Raw genomic sequence first — 21,808 nt, 5'->3', positions numbered from 1 at the left:
CGCAAAATGTAACCATGGGACCATAAACGTAAAATTCCCAACGTTTTTTTTTTTTTTTTAATAAACGTTTTAGGTTTTGATTTCATTGCGCGCTTACATTTGAAGTTCATATTTAGGAATAACTTTATTTTCTAACCTCGTACATAAATGGCGGAAGCAAGCAAAAAAAAAAAAAGTTTCTTGATTGCATGGTTCCTTGTAGTTTCACATGTCACATCAAATTATACACAGTAACAGCATAGAAAGGTAACAGAGCACATAATGCAAAATAAACTACTTTTGCCCATTTATTAATTCATATTTAACTGATTACGTAAATATTTCATTGTATTGAAATAAGGTTTATTTACGGTTCAGTTATGTGGTTAGCCTGATCTTCGTTAGAACATCGGCAAATCGGCAAGTTTTTAGAACCCAGTCGAGAAACAAGACAAAAAAAGTTGGATGCCGAATGAAGCAAAGTTCATCGCTTCGATTGGAACGCAGTAGATACATCAGACCCGCAATTATGCCATGTGCTCTTACATTATAGCCAACCATCTCGCGTAGCATCTTTCTGTCTTTTGCGACATGTCGGGACGTGGAGCGGATGACAAAGGCGACCAGAAAACAAGATCCTACAGGCAACGGGGATTGCCCATCGACCCAGCTGTTTCTGGTCGTAGCGGAAACGAAACAAGCAAGCAAAAATTCCAGACGTCGTGTCGTCACTGCTGACGTCACGGTCTTTCCGCCAATCGGAAGCGCCACGGCTACACCCGAAAGCTGGCGGTGGATGGTGGATGCCGCCGTGGGTTGCGTGGATTCATTGTCGGGCGATCGCACCGGTGAGGAGGTAAACGAGGAAGCCGCGCTCGTCGTTGGCTGTATGCCTCTGCGTTGGCTCGTCCTCGACGCGTTGAGCGAGCACAGCAGTGGAGCATACAGTTTCTCTAGAGCACACGTACCTATAAGCAGCGGCAGCGTCGTTGGAGAGAGGAACCTGCACGAGTCGCGTGTTGTCCGGAGCTATCTGAGGAGTTTCTCCGGTCAGCATGCCCACGATGATAGGTTTAAACCTGCGTGTGACCGGACACTGTAACCAGGGTGGGCGGAAATATATGGAAGACGCCTTCGTGGTCGCCTACCAGCAGACCAAGGACAAGTCTGGGCTGGAGTACGCTTACTTCGGGATCTTCGACGGCCACGGCGGACGCGAGGCGGCCCTCTACGCCAAGGAGCATTTGCTCGACGCGATCGTCAAACAGAGTGGATTCTGGTCCAACGATGACGAACACGTGCTGCGCGCGATCAAGCACGGTTTCCTCGCCACCCACCTCGGAATGTGGAAGGAAGTTGGTGAGTTCGGCTCTTTTTTTGAACTTCTCGAGCGCCGCTGGGTTGCTAGGTCAGGGATCGCGTTTGGTGGTTGCGGCCGCCGACTGCTCGCGACACCCATGATGCAACGCGCGAGGCTTAGGAAATCGGCTATTTCTCTCCATTGTTCCTCGCGTTCGTATATATTTGGAGCGATAAAGGCGGTTTTCTCCTCGATTCCTGGGGTTTTAGTTGATATGAGAAGGGCACGTTATGTTGGCCCTGCCCATCCGCCACTTGCGTGTTAGCGATGACGCTTACCTTGAGTGACTAGCGGTGTTCGCTCTCGCCGCTTCCTATCTGACCTTCTACGAGGCCGATGCTCTATTCTGCTCGGTGCACACATGTTCTTACGAAATGCACATTCCGTGCGTTGTCGCGGCGATGCCGGCTGCTCCTTTTGGAAGCTTACAGCTCCTCTGGCATTTTTTAGAGATCGCCGTTATTTTAGTGCCCGGTCCAAGTTGGCTTCGCGTAATTTCCGGTGGTTTGGACAGTGTGAAGATATATATAATTCAATACGTATTGCATCTTGACTTACTCGTGATATTATTACAGTGTAATTAATGCCTTCAGAATTAATCTATCCTCATTTATAACAAAGTTCTAATTAAACGCGGTCCTAATGCCACTTCCTTAAATTGTCACGAATTGATTGTTCATTGGCGATATCATTTTTCTTTTCTAGGCAAATGGCCAAAGACAATGTCAGGTCAACCGAGCACCTCTGGCACAACAGCCAGCATTGCGTTCATCCGAAAGAGCAAGCTTTACATAGGCCATGTCGGGGATTCCAGGATCGTTTTGGGATACGAAAGCGTTGGTAAGATATCGGATTGGTCTACTCACAATTTCAGTACCTGCAGGATCTCTAGCTTGCGTTTCAAATGGCTGAGATGAAAAAGTGGTCCCAAATGTGTGCCCTTTTGCAAATTGAATGATCATGTCCAAGAGCCAATCCCTTGCACTACTGGACAGCACGTGATGAAAAGTTTAAACGTTAATATAATTGACAGATAAGAGACATCACAATTACAGTTTTCAGCTTGACAAGGGATTAGCACAATAAATATTTTTTCGTATATACACCAACCAAATCCTTGTATAAAGGCAAAACCCTACGTTTCGAGACGAGCTCGGTCTCTTCTTCAGGGGTTGACTGCGGCTATGGCCGTTGAGGAGCCCACAAGCCGATGTCTACGCTTGGAAGACTCATGCCCCGTCCAAAGGATCGCCCGCCTAAGGAAAAAGCACAAGGCGTCGTTTATAAAATTCCATGCGCGGACTGCCCGGTCACATACATCGGGGAAACGAAGAACTTCCGGGAGAGAATCCGCCAGCATATGAATGATGTTCAAAAGTTCGACCATGAACGAAGCGCCGTAGCTGAGCACTGCGACGTCAAGGACCACAAAATTGACTTTGCCAACACCAGCATCCTGGCTGTTGAAACCAATCCCAGACATAGACTTTTTATTGAATCTTGGCACATACAAATAACGCCAGAAAACATAAATAGGTCCCTCGGCACTCTGCCGACCGGCTACGTGAACGGACTTCGCCACCTAACCGATGCAAAACGATAGACACTGCCGTAGAAGAAGAAGAAAACAGATTACTGCTCCTCAACGGCCATAGCCGCAGTCAACCCCTGAAGAAGAGGCCGAGCTGGTCTCGAGACGTAGGGTTTTGCCTTTATACAAGGATTTGGTTGGTGTATATATATTATTTATTATTATTGTTGCTCCCCAACCAGAGAGACTTCTCTCAAATGTTCACCTTCATATTTTTTCGTGTACTTCTAATCCCTTTGCCTTCCATTATAGTGATATCCGTCTCTACATTCTAAAGTAGGGATGTCATATTTTGATGTTTATTATGTTGGTGCCATGTTAATACTAGGGTGCCTTCATGTGTGCTTTGCTTAGGGTGATGACGTCTTGCCACTTTGTTCCGAACACTTATTTCTATTTTTTAATGTGAAAGCATTAACTGTCTCATGGAGCGAGCCGACATCATCGCTTTGAAGCCGCACCAAACGGCGCGTTAAATCCTTTCTCCAAGTGAAGCCAGCTCCCAGCTATGAAACCACCGAAAAGCCTAGCCAAATGGCACCTAGTTTCCCCTATCCCAAAGGAGCGGAGTAAAGCTGATGGATTTCGGCTTCGTTCCCAGTGGCTGGCGCACGTCGATGAGGCTCCCATTGGTCGCTGCGCACCAGTTTCAACGACCGCCACCCCATGGCGCTGCATGTCCGTCAGCGCATCGGTAACACAAAACTTCCAAGAACAGAGCGGCGAGGAGAGGGCGCTCTCTGCTGTTGACACAAATACGCTGGAGATGAAATAAGGGAGTAGAAGAATGACGTGCATGCTTTTGCATTCACAACTCATAAGAAGTGCTTAGGTGTACCTCGAGCCTTTTGTTCTGAAGCGCACAAAAGAGTGTCTCCCTGCATGAGCTCTTAGCGTTGACTGTGCTACGGCGACATTTTGTTTTCAGCAATCTTTTTGTATTTTCCCTGTGAGCGTGCGCTTTCGGCATCGGATACTACAAAGGATGTCATCACCCTAAACAGAAGGACATTGAGGCATCCGAGATACTACAGTTCCTGCCACTACAATGTGCTGTTTGCACATTTTTTTTTTTTTAACAGACAATTTGTTTTTGGTCTGGGGGCGAGAATTTTTGAAAAGAGATGCAACATCAAGGATTGAGCTGGCAACCTTTTCCTGCTAAATTTAATGGGCCATGCTTCAATTGAAGCGCCAGTTAATCACGAGAACTCAACGGAAGTAGCTTTTCCATTCACAAGAGTTAAAGGGGCCCTGCAAGGGCTTATTACTGGTGTTTAATTTGCACCGAACCTGAGCACACTGAACGTAGTAACTTAGTGGAACTTTTATTTTCTCGAAATTCGCTTTATTTTAAAAGTTATAGGCAAATTAAAATGACAAAAACAAGCAAAAAATAACCTCCCTCATGACGTCCTTGGTTGCTTGAGCGGCCGTGAACTAGAGGAGGGATAGTGGGCTCATCGCGAGCGCTCACGGCTGCCGCACTCCGTATCAACGGCGCAAGAGGGCGCCACTAAAGCATGTTCTGGATAGGCTGTATGCAGCGGGCAGCCAGAGCGGCTCTCATTGCATTTGCTGCGCAATTAAACACTAATTTGGCATGACACTTCATTGGACACAAACGATAGCGAACACGGGGTAAAGATCAGTTCAGAATGGGAGCCACTTCGCGCTGCCATACCGTGAAATGGCCGAACCGTAAGACAAAGCTTCTCGCCAAAGGCCTTCGGAACGCTCGGAGCCGGTTGGATCTTCTGTTGATACGACCGCAGCGCCGCCGCATACATCCGGGACCTTTCCGTGTCAGCGCCTGATCCCACTAATCCTTTCTAGTGTGCGCCGCCTTTTCCACCGCTTGGTGGGGGGTATGTCAACGGGTCATTTCTTGTTTTCGTACTTTATAAACTGCATTTGTTTCTTTTCTGATCAAAAATACTGAACAAAAACTCCTTTTATAAAGAACTGAAGTGGTTCGCGCCACTTGTATTTTGTATTTCGACTAAAAAGAAGCTTTTAGCGGCTCTGACCATTAGTAAGCCCAGGACCAAAGACGTCACATTTTGCGCTCTTTCGGTACTGCGGGCCGCCCTCGTTGGTGAAGGAGGTTTTCGCGTCGTCCGGTTAAAATACGACGCACTGATATTTAGGTATTCTCTCCGTGCCCGCTGGCTTGCCCGAACCCCAAGAGACGTGGAAACCGCATAAAAGGTAGACGCTTAAATATGATTGCAGGGCCCCTTTAGGCAAGCATTTGTCTCTCGTTCGTTCTCCAATGTGTTTCTGTTTCTTTGCTTCACTTTCTATGACCCACATCTGTCCTGATCTGCTGCTGTCGGTTGCAGATGGCGACGAGGACTGGCAGGCGCAACCCCTGACGAGAGACCACAAGCCAGAGTCGCCGTCTGAGAAAGCCCGCATCTACAGTGCGGGTGGCCTGGTGATGAACAGGTCCGGCGTGGATCGAGTGGTCTGGAACCGGCCGCCCATCAACCACCGCGGACCAGTCCGGAGGAGCACCCACTTTGACAAGATCCCTTTCCTGGCCGTGGCCCGATCCTTGGGTATGGACAGGCGACACGGCTTACCCCGTTTCTTCCGGACCCGTTTTGTATGCGCCCCTACCTCTCAAAAGGTCCATGCCATTTCGTCACTCGTTTTGTGGAAACACTGTTCGTTGAAGCCCATTTCGTGGAAACACATTCCGTCAACCACTTTTCGTCGACACTAGGACATTTCCTGGAAATTTTTCGTCGACACATGCTCCTGCGGTGTTTCGTCGATGGCATATTTTCTTTTATTAAGTGGATTGAATTAGATTACTGGCTTCATTTTGTTTGTTGGAAATGTACCAGAAGTATAGCAGAGCCTCCAGGCAGCTCTGATGGAGCAAAAACAAACTCGCAAGCACTTAACCTAGGAGCTTGCACTGAAGCAGAAGGAAGGTCGACTCTTTCCACACGTTTCGTATTTGCACCGTGACCTAGTTGATTTCATGACTGAAGTATCTTCTTGTTGCAACTTTCACGAACCACAGAAGCAAGAAAATAACTTTGGAAAGTAATTTCATAAAATTTTAATAATTGCCTCTTCTGCAAAAATTAGTGCACATGAAATATTGGAAGACACTACTATCCTGAGTAACATTTGTGTTAATTGGTCATGTAAAGGTGAAGCACTTTAGTGCATCTGCCTCCCTATCCTTAGACTTAATGTGATAGAACAATTAAGATATACCATAAAATCCCGTAAGGGAACCCACCCAAATGAAAAAGATAAATGGCAAAAAACATGTGGTGGGCCATCTGAATTGATACTGCAGATTGCATACATGGCAAATTAGCATTTCACAATGCGATACACTTCGGAATCGGCTACAAACTCCTATGCCATGGGAAAGGATAGTGCAAACTGCGGATGCAGCAGATTCGTGTTTAACTGTGCGACAAACACGCAAAAACTGGCTAAACTTGCATGCTGTGGATGCGATATCTCGTGCGCAGACCACGGACAAAAAAACGCTGGAACTCGCATGTCACGGGAAACAATATTGCATCCACAGATTATGGACGAGAATGCAGGAACCTGCTGCAAACCCACTTTTCATACGTACCGGTACCACAGATCGCGTGATTGATGCAATTCCCGTCGGACATCGCGTGATGTCTGACGGGAATCGGGGGTGTGCAATGTTTCGGAATTTTTATCTTACAGATATTTAGCCAGAAAAAACAGGATGGGCAATCTCTCGGGGGAGGGCGCCCTTACGGGATTTTACGGTAGGCAAATGAGCATTGACTGCTCCCGCATTTTCTTGAGGATACCAGTGATGTTTTGGATGCTTGTCATTCTATGATAAATCTCGGAGCCGTTGCATAGAACTTCTGGTAGAAAACTATTAGGACTGTAAGAGCTATGTGCTGAGAAAGTGAAAGAGAGGAGGAGACGAAAGCACACGGGGACGTCAGAACGCCAATCTCTGGTTGGAATGATTAGTGAATCCACTGCACTCACTCGTCGAAAGCGTTAAAATGCAGAACGCCGGCATCTGGTGTTCGTCTTTCGCATTCGACTGCGTTGATGAGTGCAGTGGAGACAAGGGCAGCTAGCTTTGCACCGCCTTTCAACTAACCATTCCAGCAAGAGCTCGAGGCGTCCTTGTGCGCTCTTGTCTCCTCTCCCTTTGTTTTTGCCTGTATTCATACTACTATACCAATAGTTTTGTAGACACTGTCAGTGGTATCAGTAGTCAGTTTGTCGACGGCCTACCATCCTCGGGCGAGAGTCGGGTGGCTAAGCAAGCCTCGCCCGCACGCTTGGTCATGCAGGGGACCTTTGGAGCTACAACTACCAGGAGGGGGAGTTTGTGGTGAGCCCCGAGCCAGACGTGAGCGTGGTGCAGCTGGACGCCAGGCGCGATCGGTGCATTGTGATTGCCTCGGACGGCCTCTGGAACATGATGAGCGTCCGGGACGCCATCCAGGTGGTCCAGGAGGCGGAGAGGGACAACGAACGGGCCGTGCTCGAGGCTGCCCAGACTGGGTCCGCGGTGAGCCTACGTTGCTTTCATTCTGCCTAGGTTCCGAATGAATCTGTCAGCTCCTTGCCGACGTGTTTGTCTCAGAGTGCCTAGACTCAGTGCTGCAATTTTACTGAGCAAAGTCTCCGTTGCATCAGCTTCTTCGCTACGTTAATAGACACAGATTTTCTGCACAGTGTAAATTTTCAAGCGGGCTTTTGTTTTTATATTTTGTGTCACATTGCACTCAAAGGAATTGACACGGAAGAAGAGTTACAAAGCAGAAAGAAGTGTAAGGCATGTTTCCTTGTATGTCCAACCTCTAGCTGGAAATCAACCTTTTGGCCATTACGCATTACCATAACTTATCTTCGTTACATTCGTGCGGCTTCTGTAAAGAGTTAGCTGTATTGAGGTTTTAGTGCACGTCCGTAGGTAACCAGACGTCCTCACGGCAGGATGAAGCGGGACCGGGACGTCACCACCTGCAGCAATTGGTCGGCGGCGCAGAGCCGGCCAATCGCAGCAGGTCCCAGTCTCTTTTAGGGGCGAAGCTCCTTAGGGTCCTTAGCCTTGTCCACCCGTCCACCCGTCCGGCGTCCGTGCTCACATTGATTGCACTGCCTCCAGGATCAACCCACTTTAAAAAAAAAAAAAAAAAAAATGTACGCCCGCATGGGGGTTTGAACTTAGGACCGCTTGCTTACGAGGCAGACGTCTTAACCACTACGCTACACTCCAACATTGCATGTAGCCGCTCAATGTCTATACAGGAAAGGGCGCTGCGGTCAAATGCGTATATAGTCGCGTTAAACTTTGCATGCATTGGCTCAACGTTTATAGACGAGAGGGTGCTGCGGTCACATGCTCAACTGCGTATATAACCACAATTCATACCACACAATCTCTTTCTGACATGGACCGTTGACTTAAGCGGTGGAGATGCGTTCCCACGGCTTCTAGCGGATCCAAGCTGATCCACTAGAAGAACCACTGGCTCTGCACTTCACCGACCATAAAGCAGTAATAATGAAGGCGAAACGCAACCCAGAACTCAGCACTGCCTATGAGCAATAAAAAAAAAAAAAAATCTGCACCATCAGCACTACCTATGAACAATAAAATCAGTATCATCAGCACCACCAGAGCTTCGCCCCAATAAACATCATTCACCACGTGGAGATGCGGCCTCTTTTTTTCCCACCACATAGATTAGGGCCCCAGATCATCCGCATTTAATGTCGCGGCAGTCGGAGCCAACTGGTTAAAGGTCGACGTTCAGCCAGGATGGAGGAAATTCTCCGTGTTCCTCCTTTCCATTTGAGAAAAAAGGAAACCCTCCTCCTTTCTGTGGGGAGTAGCTCCGAGGCCCATTCCTGTGGGGGAGGAGGGGAAAAGTGTGCATGATGGAATTCAAAGAAGGAAACAGGGAACTGGTTTTCTGCCCAGCAGATTGTGATTCTGTAGGTTGGCCTTTAAGTATGTCCTGTGTCGTCGCAGCGCACACCATGGTGCCTGGAACGCGTCTTCGGCCGGTGCGTTTACGATGGCCTCAAAGGTGATCCCTCGATTTCCCCATTGACAACGTAAAAATGTTGCGCCGTTGCCTGCCACGACACGGCGGCATTGAGTGGATCGGACAGGCGCCCATTCTGCCGTAGGTCGCTCTACCAACTATCCACGGAAACCAAAACACGAGACGCCACGACGACGGCAACCCTCGCGTCCCTTGCCTTTTTTTGCCAAAATGTCTACGATCAACTGCCCATATCACTTTCAGTCTCATTAGATTCAGGTCGAATCTGTAGGCTTCTTGCCGACCCGTTTGTCTTCGCGCACTTGGACTGTGGCGCTTGGACTCAGCGCTGCCTTTGTGTCCTCGGTCAGGAGCGGCAGGTGCACAACCCTTCCAAGATGCTGGTGGACGAGGCCCTTTTCCGGTGGAACCGGATCAACACGCGGGCGGACAACACGAGCGTGGTGACGGTCATGCTGGACCCGGCGGGGCCCTCCCGCAGCGAAGTGCTGCTCCGGCAGCGCTTCCTCAGGCGACTCAGGCCCCGCGAAGAGGCCCTCGACGTCGAGCAAACGCCATACGGGTCGACCTGCGGTGAGTGTCGGGCCAAGTTCGCTCCTCCCTCGAGCCATGGCCGCGATGCGTCGTACAAAAGACATTCAGCAGACGCTGTCCGACACGTGCTACGACTCTTCTGTCACGTTGGTCATACAAAGCCCTCTGCAGAGACGTTCAAAGAATACATACGGGTGATTTTATCTTGAATCATTTCGGTAAAAAGGGTCGAGATCTTACTACTTTAACGAAAAAAATATGTCTCATAGGGAATATTTCTTGACCAGAAGAATAAAGAAAGCCGCGGGTTCGGATGACTTTTCGTTCTCGAGTTATGGAGCGCAGAAGCGGCCGCGGTGGAAATTCGTGTTTTTCCCTACCGTTAAAGGTTGCACGTTTGACTCCCTCTCATCCCGTAGTTTTTGCTTTTGTATTATTTTAACTTTTGTCCGTTGCTTTGTGGACACCATGAAGAGGTCTTAATGTATTTATATATTTCTCGGCCTTCTCAATTTTTTTTTTAAAACCTTTGCGGCGGCAGTCTGCGGTGGCTCATTACAAAAATGTTAACCGACTTGGCCCACCTGCAAAGTGTCTCTTGATGAAATGTCGGCATTCGCTAAAACGTTGTTCAACGTACTGAGTTCCACTTCTGCCTCGCCTCTGTGTCGCCGCAAGCACGTCATGTGGCGTCTCGCAATGAGCGCAATGCTAGCTGCATATGTTGCGTATTGTGAAGAACGCCATTTCCGCCCCCGCTCGCGTCCTCCGAAGCAGGTGCCGGGTGAGGCCCGAGCCGACATCCCCAGTAGCCCGGGCACGACGATGGGGACTGGGGAGAGGGCAAGAGGGGAGGAGGAAAGCGGGGGACAGGCCAGGAGTCAAGACTGGAGAACGAGGGAGAAGAATTCGGAGAAAGGAACGGGGGGAACGGGACCGGGACAAACGCCGACAGAACTGCTAAACGAACGGACCTTTCTTGTAACGATGCTCAATACAGTTGTTTTGTTTTAGTCAAACGTCCTATTTCATTGCCTCACACGCGCAGCATTTGCAACAGAAACTTATGGTGCCGAAACCCGGGAACGCAGAACATCAAAAGAGGTGAGCGGAACTTTCAACATTATCGACCGCCTGGAACGCTGTGAAAAGGTTGTGTGTGTGTTGGTGAACGAACAAGATGGACCGTATAAAGACGAAGCGTGGCGTGAAACGTGCGCAAAACACAAAGATCATCAACGAGGCGACGGTGGGGATGGAAACAGCAGACCGGGCCACGCTGACGGCCTGGCTGGAGAGGCTGAAGGTCAACAACAGCGCACTCCCAGCACTGAATCAGGAGATAGAAGAACATGTATCGGAACAAGACCTCGTTGCGGAATACACTACAGTCACCGAGTACGACGACGAGGCCATCAGAGTAATTGCGCTGCTGGGCTGCAAGGCAGACATGCTGAAACAAAAGGAACAAATGATCGAGACCACCCAGATGACCACATCTGCGACTGCACCTGCGACAACATCTGGAACAGCCCCGACGGAGGTGGGACAGACTCGTACCAACCCCGGTCACCGGATCGGAGTGAAGCTCCCGAAACTCAAGCTAGAAACCTTCAACGGCGACGTCCTCGGATGGCAGAGTTTCTGGGAGCAATTCAGTGGCGCGATTCATGATAACGACAGCGTCACGAGATGCCAGAAGTTCCAATACCTGCGAAATCTCGTCACCGGACCGGCGGCGGCTGCAATCGCCGGACTGCAGGCAACGGAAGCCTGCTACGACGACGCCACCCAAATACTGACGCAGCGGTTCGGCGACAAACGACGGATCGAACAGGATCACCTGGCGAGGTTGCGAGCACTGCCAACCGTCGGCTCATCGAGCGACACGAAAGGACTGCGCAGGATGTACGATCACATCCAGGCAAACATCCGTGGACTGAGGGGCCTGGGAGTTGGATCGGCAACCTACTCTACGATGATGTCCGACATCCTTCGCAGGGCTCTACCTAGAGATCTAGTGCTGGAATACCATCGGCAAACCAGCAACTACGGCCGGACATCTGAGACAGAGCGGACGGAGCTCCAATCACTCTCATCTGAAACAGCCGATGGTGAGCTCACTGAGATCTTAGAGTTCCTGCGAAGCGAGGTGGAAGGCAGGGAGAGAGCCGGAATTGCCGCGGAGACTCGCCACCCGAGGCAGACCCCAGCGCGTGAAGGCTACATCGAACGGCGGGGACACCCGACGTTGCCAACCGCAACTGTACTGAGCGCAAAAGCAGCCGGCTGCTTTTTCTGCCGATCTGCACAACATCAAACTGAGTCCTGCTCTGGCGACCTCGTACTCGAACAGAAGAAAAGGCGGTTGGCAGAAGACATGAGGTGCTTCCGATGCACAACCAGAGGACACCGCGCCAAAGACTGCCGACGGAAGTTGAAGTGTGCGTCATGTGGGGGAAGGCATGCAAGCTCAATGTGTGACCCCAACTGGACCCCACCGAAAAGCGTTGGCACCAATGTCAACACCGCAAGCGTCGTTAACTCCAACGTTACGATGGACTCGGGGGTGCTTCTGCAGACGTTCCGAGCTTCCGTCGTAGGAGATCGTGCAACCAGCCACTTTCGGGGCGTCATCGACGGAGGAAGCCAGCGAACTTTTATACACACGGACGTCTCAAGAAAGCTAAATCTCCGAGTGATCGGCACGACGAACCTTGAGTTGAACACCTTCGGGGAAACATCGACTCGCGCCCAACGACGCAGGCTGGTTGAGGTGCGCCTTCGTAGTCAGCATGACGGAAAAGAGTGTGTCCTCGAGGCTATCGAGGTACCTTTCATTTGCAACGACATCCTGCAAGTGCCGGTGGACCATGACTTCGTGAGGAGCATCGAGGCTGACGGAGGACTCATCGCGGACATGACACTGACCCAAGGTACGGAGCCTCGACGTGGCATCAGTTTTCTTCTTGGATCGGACCAGCTTTGGAAGGTCACCCGACCCGAGGTTCGTCGGTTCAGAGAGAATGAGGGCATGGTTGCCATCAACACAATTTTCGGTTGGACCTTCCAGGGTCCGATTTCCTTGCATAGCACCCTGTCGGGTAGTACAAACACGATGGTCTGCGTCCTAAAGATCAGCACGCGGGCGCACGACGAAAATGAGGCGACACTCCGTCGCTTTTGGGAGCTCGATAGCCTTGGAATTACGGACGAGCCGAAAACCGACAGTGAGGAACTGGAGGCTGTAAAAGGCCAGTTTGAACGCACAATCACGAAGGTAGACGGACGTTATGAAGTTGCATTGCCGTGGAAGGAGACTGGACAAGACCTCCAAGACAATCGAGTCATGGCTCACAAACGACTGGAGGGGCTCCTCAAACGACTATCCCACAACGAGCAGCTTCTTGATGAGTACGACCGATCCATCAGGAACTACATGATGGCAGGGCATGCGGAAAAGGTGCCCGAGCAGGCACCTCAAGCTGACACTCAACGAGTTTACTACATGCCGCACCAGGCAGTAGTACGCAGCTGCTCCAGCACCACGAGACTCCGGATCGTGTTCGATGCGTCGTCACATAGGCCGGGATGCAGCCCACTGAATGAACATCTGGAAAAGGGCCCCAAGCTCAACGCCGACCTGGTGGGAATCTTGGTGCGATTCAGGCTATTTCAGGTCGCGATCACAGCTGACATTGAGAAGGCGTTCCTGCAGATAGGCGTTCGCACAGAGGACAGAGATGCTCTCCGATTCTTGTGGTTCGAAACGAAGCCAACATCAGGAGCAGCAGCAAATATCGAAGAATGGAGAATGACCAGAGTGCCGTTCGGGACCACCTCAAGCCCCTTTCTATTGACCGCAACTCTAATGCACCACCTGGATAACGTGAAGGACCAACACAGGGAGACAGCTGATCGTTTGCGGAATGCCTTTTACGTGGACGACTTACGAATCGGAGCCTCCGACGTTGGTCAAGCCAGGCAGATTCACGATGAGGCCAACGCAATCATGGCTGAAGCCGGAATGCAACTCCGCAAGTGGACGTCCAATGCTGCGGAACTACAGTGTGGATTTGATGAGACCGAGGAACCACAAACATCCCAAGAACAAAGGAAGGTTCTCGGACTCGTGTGGCAGCACAACCAAGACAAATTGCTGATTCCCATGGAAGGAGTATTGCATTTCGTCAGCACTGCAGCAAACACCAGGCGTTTTGTGCTACAGGCATCAGCTCGAGTTTTTGACCCCCTGGGCCTTATCGCTCCGTACATGATTCGGGTCAAGATCATATTCCAGCAGCTGTGGGAACGTGAAATCGGCTGGGATGCGGAGCTGCCTGACGACCTTTCTGAGCTGTGGCAGCGGTGGTGCATGGAACTGCCACTCTTGAAGGCTCCGGCCGTCGGCCGCTGCACCATGCGGTGCCCAGCAGAAGGCGCCAGGTCGGTTCAACTTCACGTGTTTTGCGATGCAGGCTTACTCGCCTACGGGTCGTGCGCCTACCTTCGAGTGGAGGGCGAAGACGGAGACACGTCTACTTGCCTCGTGCTCGCGAAGTCACGAGTAGCGCCGCTCAAGCGACTGACACTCCCTCGTCTAGAACTAATGGGAACGGTGATTGGGACACGTCTTGCCCGCTATCTGAACGACACAATGAACCTCCAGATGAAGACGTTCTATTGGACGGATTCGACTATTGCTCTACACTGGATTAGAGGCCAACCCTCAAAATGGAAGCCGTTTGTAGGAAACGGGGTGAATGAGATTCAGTCCGCAAGCGACCCCGCAAGCTGGAACCACTGTCCTGGAAGTCAGAACCCAGCGGACATGCTGACGAGGGGAATTAGCGCCGAGACATTGATCGAAAGCGAACAGTGGTGGCAAGGGCCTGAGTGGCTTTCAACGGAACCTTGCAACTGGCCTAATGGTCAGGCATTCTACGACAGCGTCCCAGAGGTGCAAGAGGAACAAAAGAAAGAACACCACGTGCTGCACACAGCGGAGGAGAAGCGGCCGGAGCTCCTAAATCTGAGCAGTTACAGTCGCATAATGAGACCCCTCAGGGTTACCGCTTGGATGTCATGTTTCGCTTCATCAAGAATATTCGAAACAGGCAAGAACGGGCCGGAGGTCCACTTACTGCAGAGGAGCTCGAGCAGGCGGAGAATTACTGGATCGTGAAGGCTCAAGAAGCATACAGAGCGGAAATGGGCTCAGCGGGTGGAACCCGAAGCACGAACAGCGAAACCGCGTTACTGAAGCCCTTTGTGGATGCGGATGGACGAGTGAGGGTCGGTGGGAGGCTTCAGAATGCACAGACCGATGTGACAGTCAGACATCTGCTGTTATTACCGCCCTCTCACCCCCTCACTGAACTTATTGTAAACGACGCGCACCGAAGGACGATGCACGGTGGTGTCCAAGATACCTTAAACGAAGTACGTGAACGCTACTGGGTACCACGTGTGCGTCAACTCGCCAGGAAAGTAATAAACCGTTGCAACGCCTGCCGGCGAGCAAGACTAAGGCCAGCCTCCGCACCGACCGCTCCGCTGCCGGAAGAGCGCGTCAACCGGGCCGCCCCCTTCGAGGTGGTGGGAATTGACTTTGCTGGACCACTACTGGTGAGGGGTTCCCCGTCGGATCAAAAGGCCTACATCGCTCTGTTTACCTGCGCCGTTACACGAGCCGTGCACTTGGAACTCGTTTCCAACCTGACGACTGAGGCCTTCATTATGGCCTTTCAGCGGTTCACTGCACGTCGGGGACTACCGAGCGTCGTGTACACGGACAACGCCCTCACCTTTAAGAGGGCAGCAAAGGACCTGTGCGGCATGTGGGACGTGCTAAGGAACCCACACTTCCTGGACCACTGCTCACAAAACCGTATCAAGTGGAGGTTTATTGCCGAAAGAGCAGCGTGGTGGGGCGGCTTCTGGGAGAGGATGGTACAGACAGTGAAGCGGAGCCTACGAGTGATACTCGGAAAGAACAAGTTTGGATTCGAAGAAATGACGACCATCCTACAGGAAGTTGAAGCCGTCGTAAATTCTCGACCCCTGGCTCCCGTTCACGGCGCTCCACACGAGCAGGAGGCGTTGACGCCTGCGCACTTTTTGTCGGGGGGGCGGTTGACGGCTCTCCCATCGACCAGCCTGGAAAACGTGCCAGCTTCGACAAGGGGGGACGTCACCAGACGGTGGCGACACCGACAAAGACTACTGAATCAGTTCTGGGGGAGGTGGCAAAAAGAGTACCTCCTCCAGCTCCGCTCAGCACACCGGGCAACAGAGACACGCACGAACGACCTGCGGGACGGGGATCTCGTCCTCGTCCATGAAGACAAAATGCCACGGCTCATGTGGAGGATGGGGCGGATAGAACAAGTTCAGCGGGGTCGGGACAACCACGTGCGTTCGTGTTTGGTGCGCCTGCCTGGAGGGGCTACACTTCGGCGCCCCGTCCAGCTCCTCTTCCCCCTTGAACTATCCGAGTGAACGAATTCTGCTCATCGCTGGGGGAGGGGGGAGGATGTTGCGTATTGTGAAGAACGCCATTTCCGCCCCCGCTCGCGTCCTCCGAAGCAGGTGCCGGGTGAGGCCCGAGCCGACATCCCCAGTAGCCCGAGCACGACGATGGGGACTGGGGAGAGGGCAAGAGGGGAGGAGGAAAGCGGGGGACAGGCCAGGAGTCGAGACTGGAGAACGAGGGAGAATTCGGAGAAAGAAACGGGGGGAACGGGACCGGGACAGACGCCGACAGAACTGCTAAACGAACGGACCTTTCTTGTAACGATGCTCAATACAGTTGTTTTGTTTTAGTCAAACGTCCTATTTCATTGCCTCACACGCGCAGCATTTGCAACAGCATACGCTTGTGGAGCTTCAATGTGTTTGCTGTTTGGGTTGAGGATCCACTGATGGTAACTCGCCTTCTAGGTGGTATTGTTTGGGTGAATCATTTTCGGATTGGTATGAAATAAGAGAGAGTGATATCAACAGCGTCTTCTAGGTATTTTCTTAGATGTGCTTTTTTTTTTCTAGGTCCGTTTAATTTTACGAGGATGTGTATCTCGTGTTTTAGTTTTCCGATTACGAGACCAATGACTCTGCCAGTCGTATACACTTGCCGGCACCGTGTTTCGGTCCCGGGACGAAGGCAAGCTTCGAACCGAACCTGTTTTATGTATCAGATTTTCTCTTTAAATAACACTCCTCAGCTGGACCACGTTGCCGCAAGACTGAAGGAGAAAATTTTATTGCAGAATATCTTTTTATAGAGTAGGAAACTCGGTGCAAATTTAATTAGTTTCTATTGGAGGTTTACAAGTTGGGCCCAAAACCCGAGGCCCCCTTGAAACTCTCGACTGTTTCTCCACCTCTCCCGTATGAAATAAAGAACAGTTTTTCTTTTTTTTTTTTCTCCAGAGCCCGAAGCCAGCAGCCCACCGGGCTCTCCCCAACATCATGAGTCGCGAGGGAACTACTCGGCGGAAGACCTCCCTCGGCCCGTCATCTTGACACCCAGGCGCATGGGTCCCCCTTCGTCTCCCGTCGCGGCCGCAGCGTCTGCGACGACACCAGCCACAACGGCCACCGCAGCAACCACCGCTACAACCGCCGCAACCGCCGCGGCACCCGCGTCGGCTCCGGGTGCGATGAACCGCGCAGACGCCCTCCAAGACTGCAATCGGCAGCCAAAGCCCGACTCCGAGCCGACGAGCCAGGACGAAGACAAGATCGTAGCCGACGACACGCAGGAAAACAGCAAGAACGTCGGCAAGGGAAGCCATAAGCGGCGCCTCTGCCTGCAGGGCGAGGAGACGACGGAGTCGTTACACAAACAGCCTCGTGTGCACCAGGACTCAACGACGGACCTCCCCAAGATGAGAGTGCGTAAGACGAGACTATGATGATTTAGGCGTTGCAACGACCGGCAGCTCTCGCACAGTGTGCCTTCTTCCGGGTCTTCGGCGGAGGAAGCTCGGTGGTGCGGCGTCTGGCACCAACATCCTCTCATTGTCACCCCTCCTTTAATTGGAACTGCGTAAGAAATCGTCGCCCCATTATTTATGAGTCACTCCGCATTCTCATCGTCACAGTCGTCCCCGTGGTGTGGCAGGGAACTGCCATTGAAGCGAACATTTCCTCGTCGTCGAGACCAAAGGAGGCGAAGTGGCATCCACCATTCCGCCACCTTTTCAGTGGTACATTATTTTTGTAACGACACGCTACAAGCGGTTGGTGGACTCGTCTCAGTGTGCAAAATTTGGCTGCACCTTCGTCTACTCTCGTTTTCAGCGCGTTGCTCCGTTTAGGTTTCCACGTTCGCCGCGAGCAGCAGAAGTTCATTTCCTTGGGGATTCATTTTTATTGTGTAAAGTTGTAGTTATACATGTAGCTTAATGCATATAGTATTCCCAATTTTTGTTCTATTTTTCTGCTTGTGTTTGTTATGTTTGTAAATGAATATTCCTCATTTCGTTCCTCGTTCACCATCAACCTCATTCCTGAGGTTGATGGTGAACGTCCTTTATCGCATATGGTCGAAAATGGTGCACCGCAAGACTTAACGAGAAATGTGTTGTATAAAGCCTCGGGGAATCACGAAATGACCAACTACATACAAACTGGATCACGCAGAAGATGTATCGTGTTCGTTAAGGTCATGCTCATCTCTAGTTTTTCTCTTCATGGTTGAAGTCGTAAGTTCATACTAGTGTCCACCTGATGTGCTGGCATCGTCGCCTAAGCTTCAAACTTGGTATGATCGTGATGACATAAGTTTCCGCTAGGAGTCCAGTCAAAACTCGTTGCCAAGTGTATGATTGTGACACCTAGAGTTCCTGGTTGCTTCCTTTTTTTTTTTTGGCAAGTTTACACCGTAGTGGTGTTTGCTCTTGTATGCCGAACGTGTAACACCCACAAATGAGCGCTTTCACTTTAGCACCCTGTTTTTCAGGCATTTGTGGGAACCATGGGCATTTTACCTTCTCGGCATCATCTACATTGGCGTGCCACTAGAACGTTCCATTGACATACTGAAAGCATGCTCGGAAACTTCTCTCTAGGCAGCGCACTGGAAGACGCGTGCACACATTCGGTCACTCGAGCAAGGTGGGAGATTAAATTTAAGTTCACGCACGAATGCTTCCTAGTGTGCCTGAAATCTAATTTCAGTGAACAAAATCTCCCGAGTGAAAGAATTTAAGACCGACCTTCGGCAAAATTGCGACGGCTTTACTAGTTTTATCTTTGTTGGTTTTATGATAGCAGCAAAGCTGACTTGTGAGAATTACCGGGTGGATTCTTTTTTTTTTTTCTTGGTTTACGTCGCTCTCTCGCGAACGTGCTAATAGCCATTTGAAATTATTAATTGTAACCGGGGGCTACAGTTTAGGAAAATACTTTTAGTGAGTTCGCATTACTGCCACAGATAGACATACTTTGTTCTAACGGAGACTTCTTCACGCTGAGATGTCGCTTTCGCACGGCATCCCAACTTTTTGTGAAGTCTATTCAGTGTCGTACAGAGAACTCATTCTGTAAACGGGTACAGCACGACACTGATACAGGTTGTTTTGAGGCCATTGACACTGCTGGAGCTCTGGAAGGAGTCCCACATATTGCACAAGCTGCATTTTTGTGTGTGTGTCACTTGTGAAGTGCTGTCTGTGTCACGAACGTGTTTGCATTTGCAAAGTATTGTAGTTCTTTGCAAAATGCCTTTCCAATGCCTGCCACATAGATTATCTGGATATAGCTGCCAATAACTGGAGTCGCAGTCATATTTCTCAAGAGGCGTACGAACGATGTAAACGGTCAGATTGCTTCCTGGAGGCGACGGCCGAGGCTCCTTGCCAGGTGGTGTTCTTTCCGACATCCATTACGACACAGTGGAAAGGACAAAAAAAAAAAAAAAATACTACCGGGATCCTGTGATATTTTGTGTACTACTGCCGTATTGCTAGAGGGTATTTTTAAAAGCTAGGAAAAGAATGGTCCTTGGATTGTGCCGCAAGATAGAAATGCTCGGCTAAAGCTTAGTTTTTGGAATGCGAAAAGGATAATCTATTTTGCACAGACTTCAACTCGTTCGTGTTCCAGCACTTTTATACGTTGATACATTGTACTTGCCGGGAGCTAGAAGCACGACTGTACCGTGAAACGATGGTCTAAAGATGGCCGACGCCAGATTGGTGAACCAGGGACGCGTCGTCGTCGAAAGTGCGATTTAAAATAATTTCAAAATCTGTACATAAACTGAATAAAAAAAACCATCTCTGTGAAAAGTCTGAGTGGAAAGATTCTTGGTTCTTGTAACCCCTACCCCGTAAAGGCAACGCATGTGTGCATGTTTATTGTTATCTGAAATCGCAGGAAATGCTTTTCCCTCCTGCAGAAATGCTCGAACAATCCGTGATGGAGAAAAACCATATCAAGCGAGCTTCTTGATACCGAGTCTAAAGGGAGGTCAGAATTTTCAAATAGTAACCGTTGCCCGTCTTGCCATAACTTTATAAGCACCAAAATGGCAGCGGCACCCGCAACGTAATTTGGGGGGGCCGAAGGGCCACAACGGTACCTTACTCGGCGACTGCGATAAATGTGCTCTGTTTTCGTGTGCATGTTGACAATCTGTCTTAAGACATTCATTGCAGATCCGCACAATGACCAGATATCCTCGCGAGGGTAACACTCGAGAAGCCTGCGCTATGCCCGTTGGGTGATCTCTGACAGCCCCAGTCTTGTCACTAGAATTTGCCCCGAGGAAGTGGTGCTTCGAGCTGGCCTCATTGCAGTGGCAAATGGCGGGTGTTGCGTCGAACTATCGAAGCTTCAGTCAATATCGACGCAACCGTAAGTTGGGGCATCGTGCTTGTCTCGGTTGAAACGCAAGCTTGCCCATTACCACGAAAACCTCGACGAACCTGCAACATCTTGATCAAGCGAAGGTGGCACCCTACTTGTGCTACCTTCTGCTTGCAGGCATGCTCCTCTCGGGCCTATGTTCAGGACTGACTTGCCCAAAAAGCTACGGTCGTCGACGAGGCAAGAAAGACGGGGAAAAGCTTCAGTCATCTTGCCTCCAGTGCAAGCTTCCTACTTTTGACGATGCTTCAATGCCTCGTGCACCTCGGGAGAAGGCGCGGAGGCCAGGCGTTTGAAAGACGCGCCTATTATTCTGATTCTGTCGGCAACTATAGTTTCCCTAACTAGGTGACCTGTAAAGTCAGGTTCCACATACTTTGGCCGCTGTCGAGAACCAAGCTTGGTCGAGCTTGGTTCTCGACGGCTGTCAAAAAAACAGCCTTCAACACAGGCTGTCCACTCTATCAACTCACAGTCATGCTATTCGGGTTGTGTAATGTGCCCGCAACGCTTCAACGTCCGATGGAGAAGGTTCTTCAGGGGCTGACCTGGTCTGCGTGCATTGTTCATTTAGACCAGGGGTCTCAAACACGCGGCCCGCGACTCGCTGGGACGCGGTCCGCAGGCAACAGGCTATGAGTCCCGGTTCTCCCGCCTCGAGCGCTAGAAATTGCATGTGCTATAGTAATCTAATCTTGCCGATTCATTTTCGCTCGAAAGGTAGCTCTGCTCTCCTAACATATTCACATAGTTTTTACTTATCCGTGTTCATTTTCCCTTTGTTTCGCTTTATTTTTTCCTTCCCAGGTTTTGCTAATGTACAACAATTCAACTACTAGGCTCCAAGCGCGAATTCTTTGTTGAAGGATGCATCTCGGCCGCGCGAATCTCGCTCAGCAGGAGCAACTGCCATAGATAAAGCTACGAGCTCGGGATTCATGCCTTAAAAAAAATATCGCCATTCAAAAATATCACCATTAAAAGAGGAGCATTTTTTCAGAGTTTTAATAAAAATCGTCAGGAAAGCAAGAACTGTCAAATTAACTGATTTCTGTTTAAATACGCGTTGAGCTTCGTTGATTCCCGAGTGAATTGAGCAAGGGGACCGACGGTGTAATTGCTCTGTTGTTCTATTAAAAATGCCAGCAGGTTGGAGGGACGATGTCATTTTAATTCTCGGGTCAGAGCCCCAAAGTAGTCATGGAAACAAATTAGATCTAAAGATGCCAATGTCAGAACTGAGTTTACAAAAAGCGTAGAGCACGAGGTCTCTTCCCTTTTAAATAGTTTAACCCCCCCTTCCCCCCCCCCCCCCCCTTTTCCCGTATAACGTTGGCCCTCGGCCTTTCTCACTGTGGGATATCAGGCCCCCACACTCAAATGAGTTTGAGACCACTGATTTAGACGATATAA

The 21,808-nt window shown here is 50.4% G+C and overlaps 2 protein-coding genes across 2 annotated transcripts in view; one reads left to right on the top strand and one right to left on the bottom strand.

Moving 5' to 3' along the window:
- Positions 1–1,696, bottom strand: part of LOC8038566 (cytospin-A) — a 67,600-nt gene extending 65,904 nt beyond the window's left edge. The window contains exon 1 of the mRNA XM_042290898.1: positions 1,618–1,696. The gene's annotated coding sequence lies outside the window, so the exon portion shown is untranslated. The remainder of the gene's footprint in view (positions 1–1,617) is intronic.
- On the top strand, positions 50–19,815 carry LOC8038568 (protein phosphatase 1D). The gene is made up of 6 exons (XM_029982293.4): positions 50–1,338; positions 2,045–2,179; positions 5,276–5,494; positions 7,259–7,479; positions 9,337–9,559; positions 16,952–19,815. Exons 1-6 carry the CDS (start codon positions 1,035–1,037, stop codon positions 17,434–17,436), a joined length of 1,587 nt encoding a protein of 528 aa, XP_029838153.2. The 5' UTR covers positions 50–1,034; the 3' UTR covers positions 17,437–19,815.
- Positions 19,816–21,808: the final 1,993 nt, after the last annotated feature.

The sequence above is a fragment of the Ixodes scapularis genome, unplaced genomic scaffold, assembly GCF_016920785.2.
Source record: "Ixodes scapularis isolate PalLabHiFi unplaced genomic scaffold, ASM1692078v2 PGA_scaffold1__304_contigs__length_218370807, whole genome shotgun sequence".
NCBI lineage: Eukaryota > Metazoa > Arthropoda > Arachnida > Ixodida > Ixodidae > Ixodes > Ixodes scapularis.
The sequence above is the reverse complement of the archived record's forward strand: the minus strand, read 5'-3'. Positions and strand labels throughout refer to the sequence as shown.

Bases quoted from the DNA above. Each gene is read 5' to 3' on its own strand.
- LOC8038568 (XM_029982293.4), top strand. From the start codon at position 1,035: ATGCCCACGATGATAGGTTTAAACCTGCGTGTGACCGGACACTGTAAC. The intron at 1,339-2,044 runs GTGAGTTCGGCT...TTTCTTTTCTAG, and splicing joins CGGAATGTGGAAGGAAGTTG to GCAAATGGCCAAAGACAATG. The intron at 9,560-16,951 runs GTGAGTGTCGGG...TTTTTTCTCCAG, and splicing joins GCCATACGGGTCGACCTGCG to AGCCCGAAGCCAGCAGCCCA.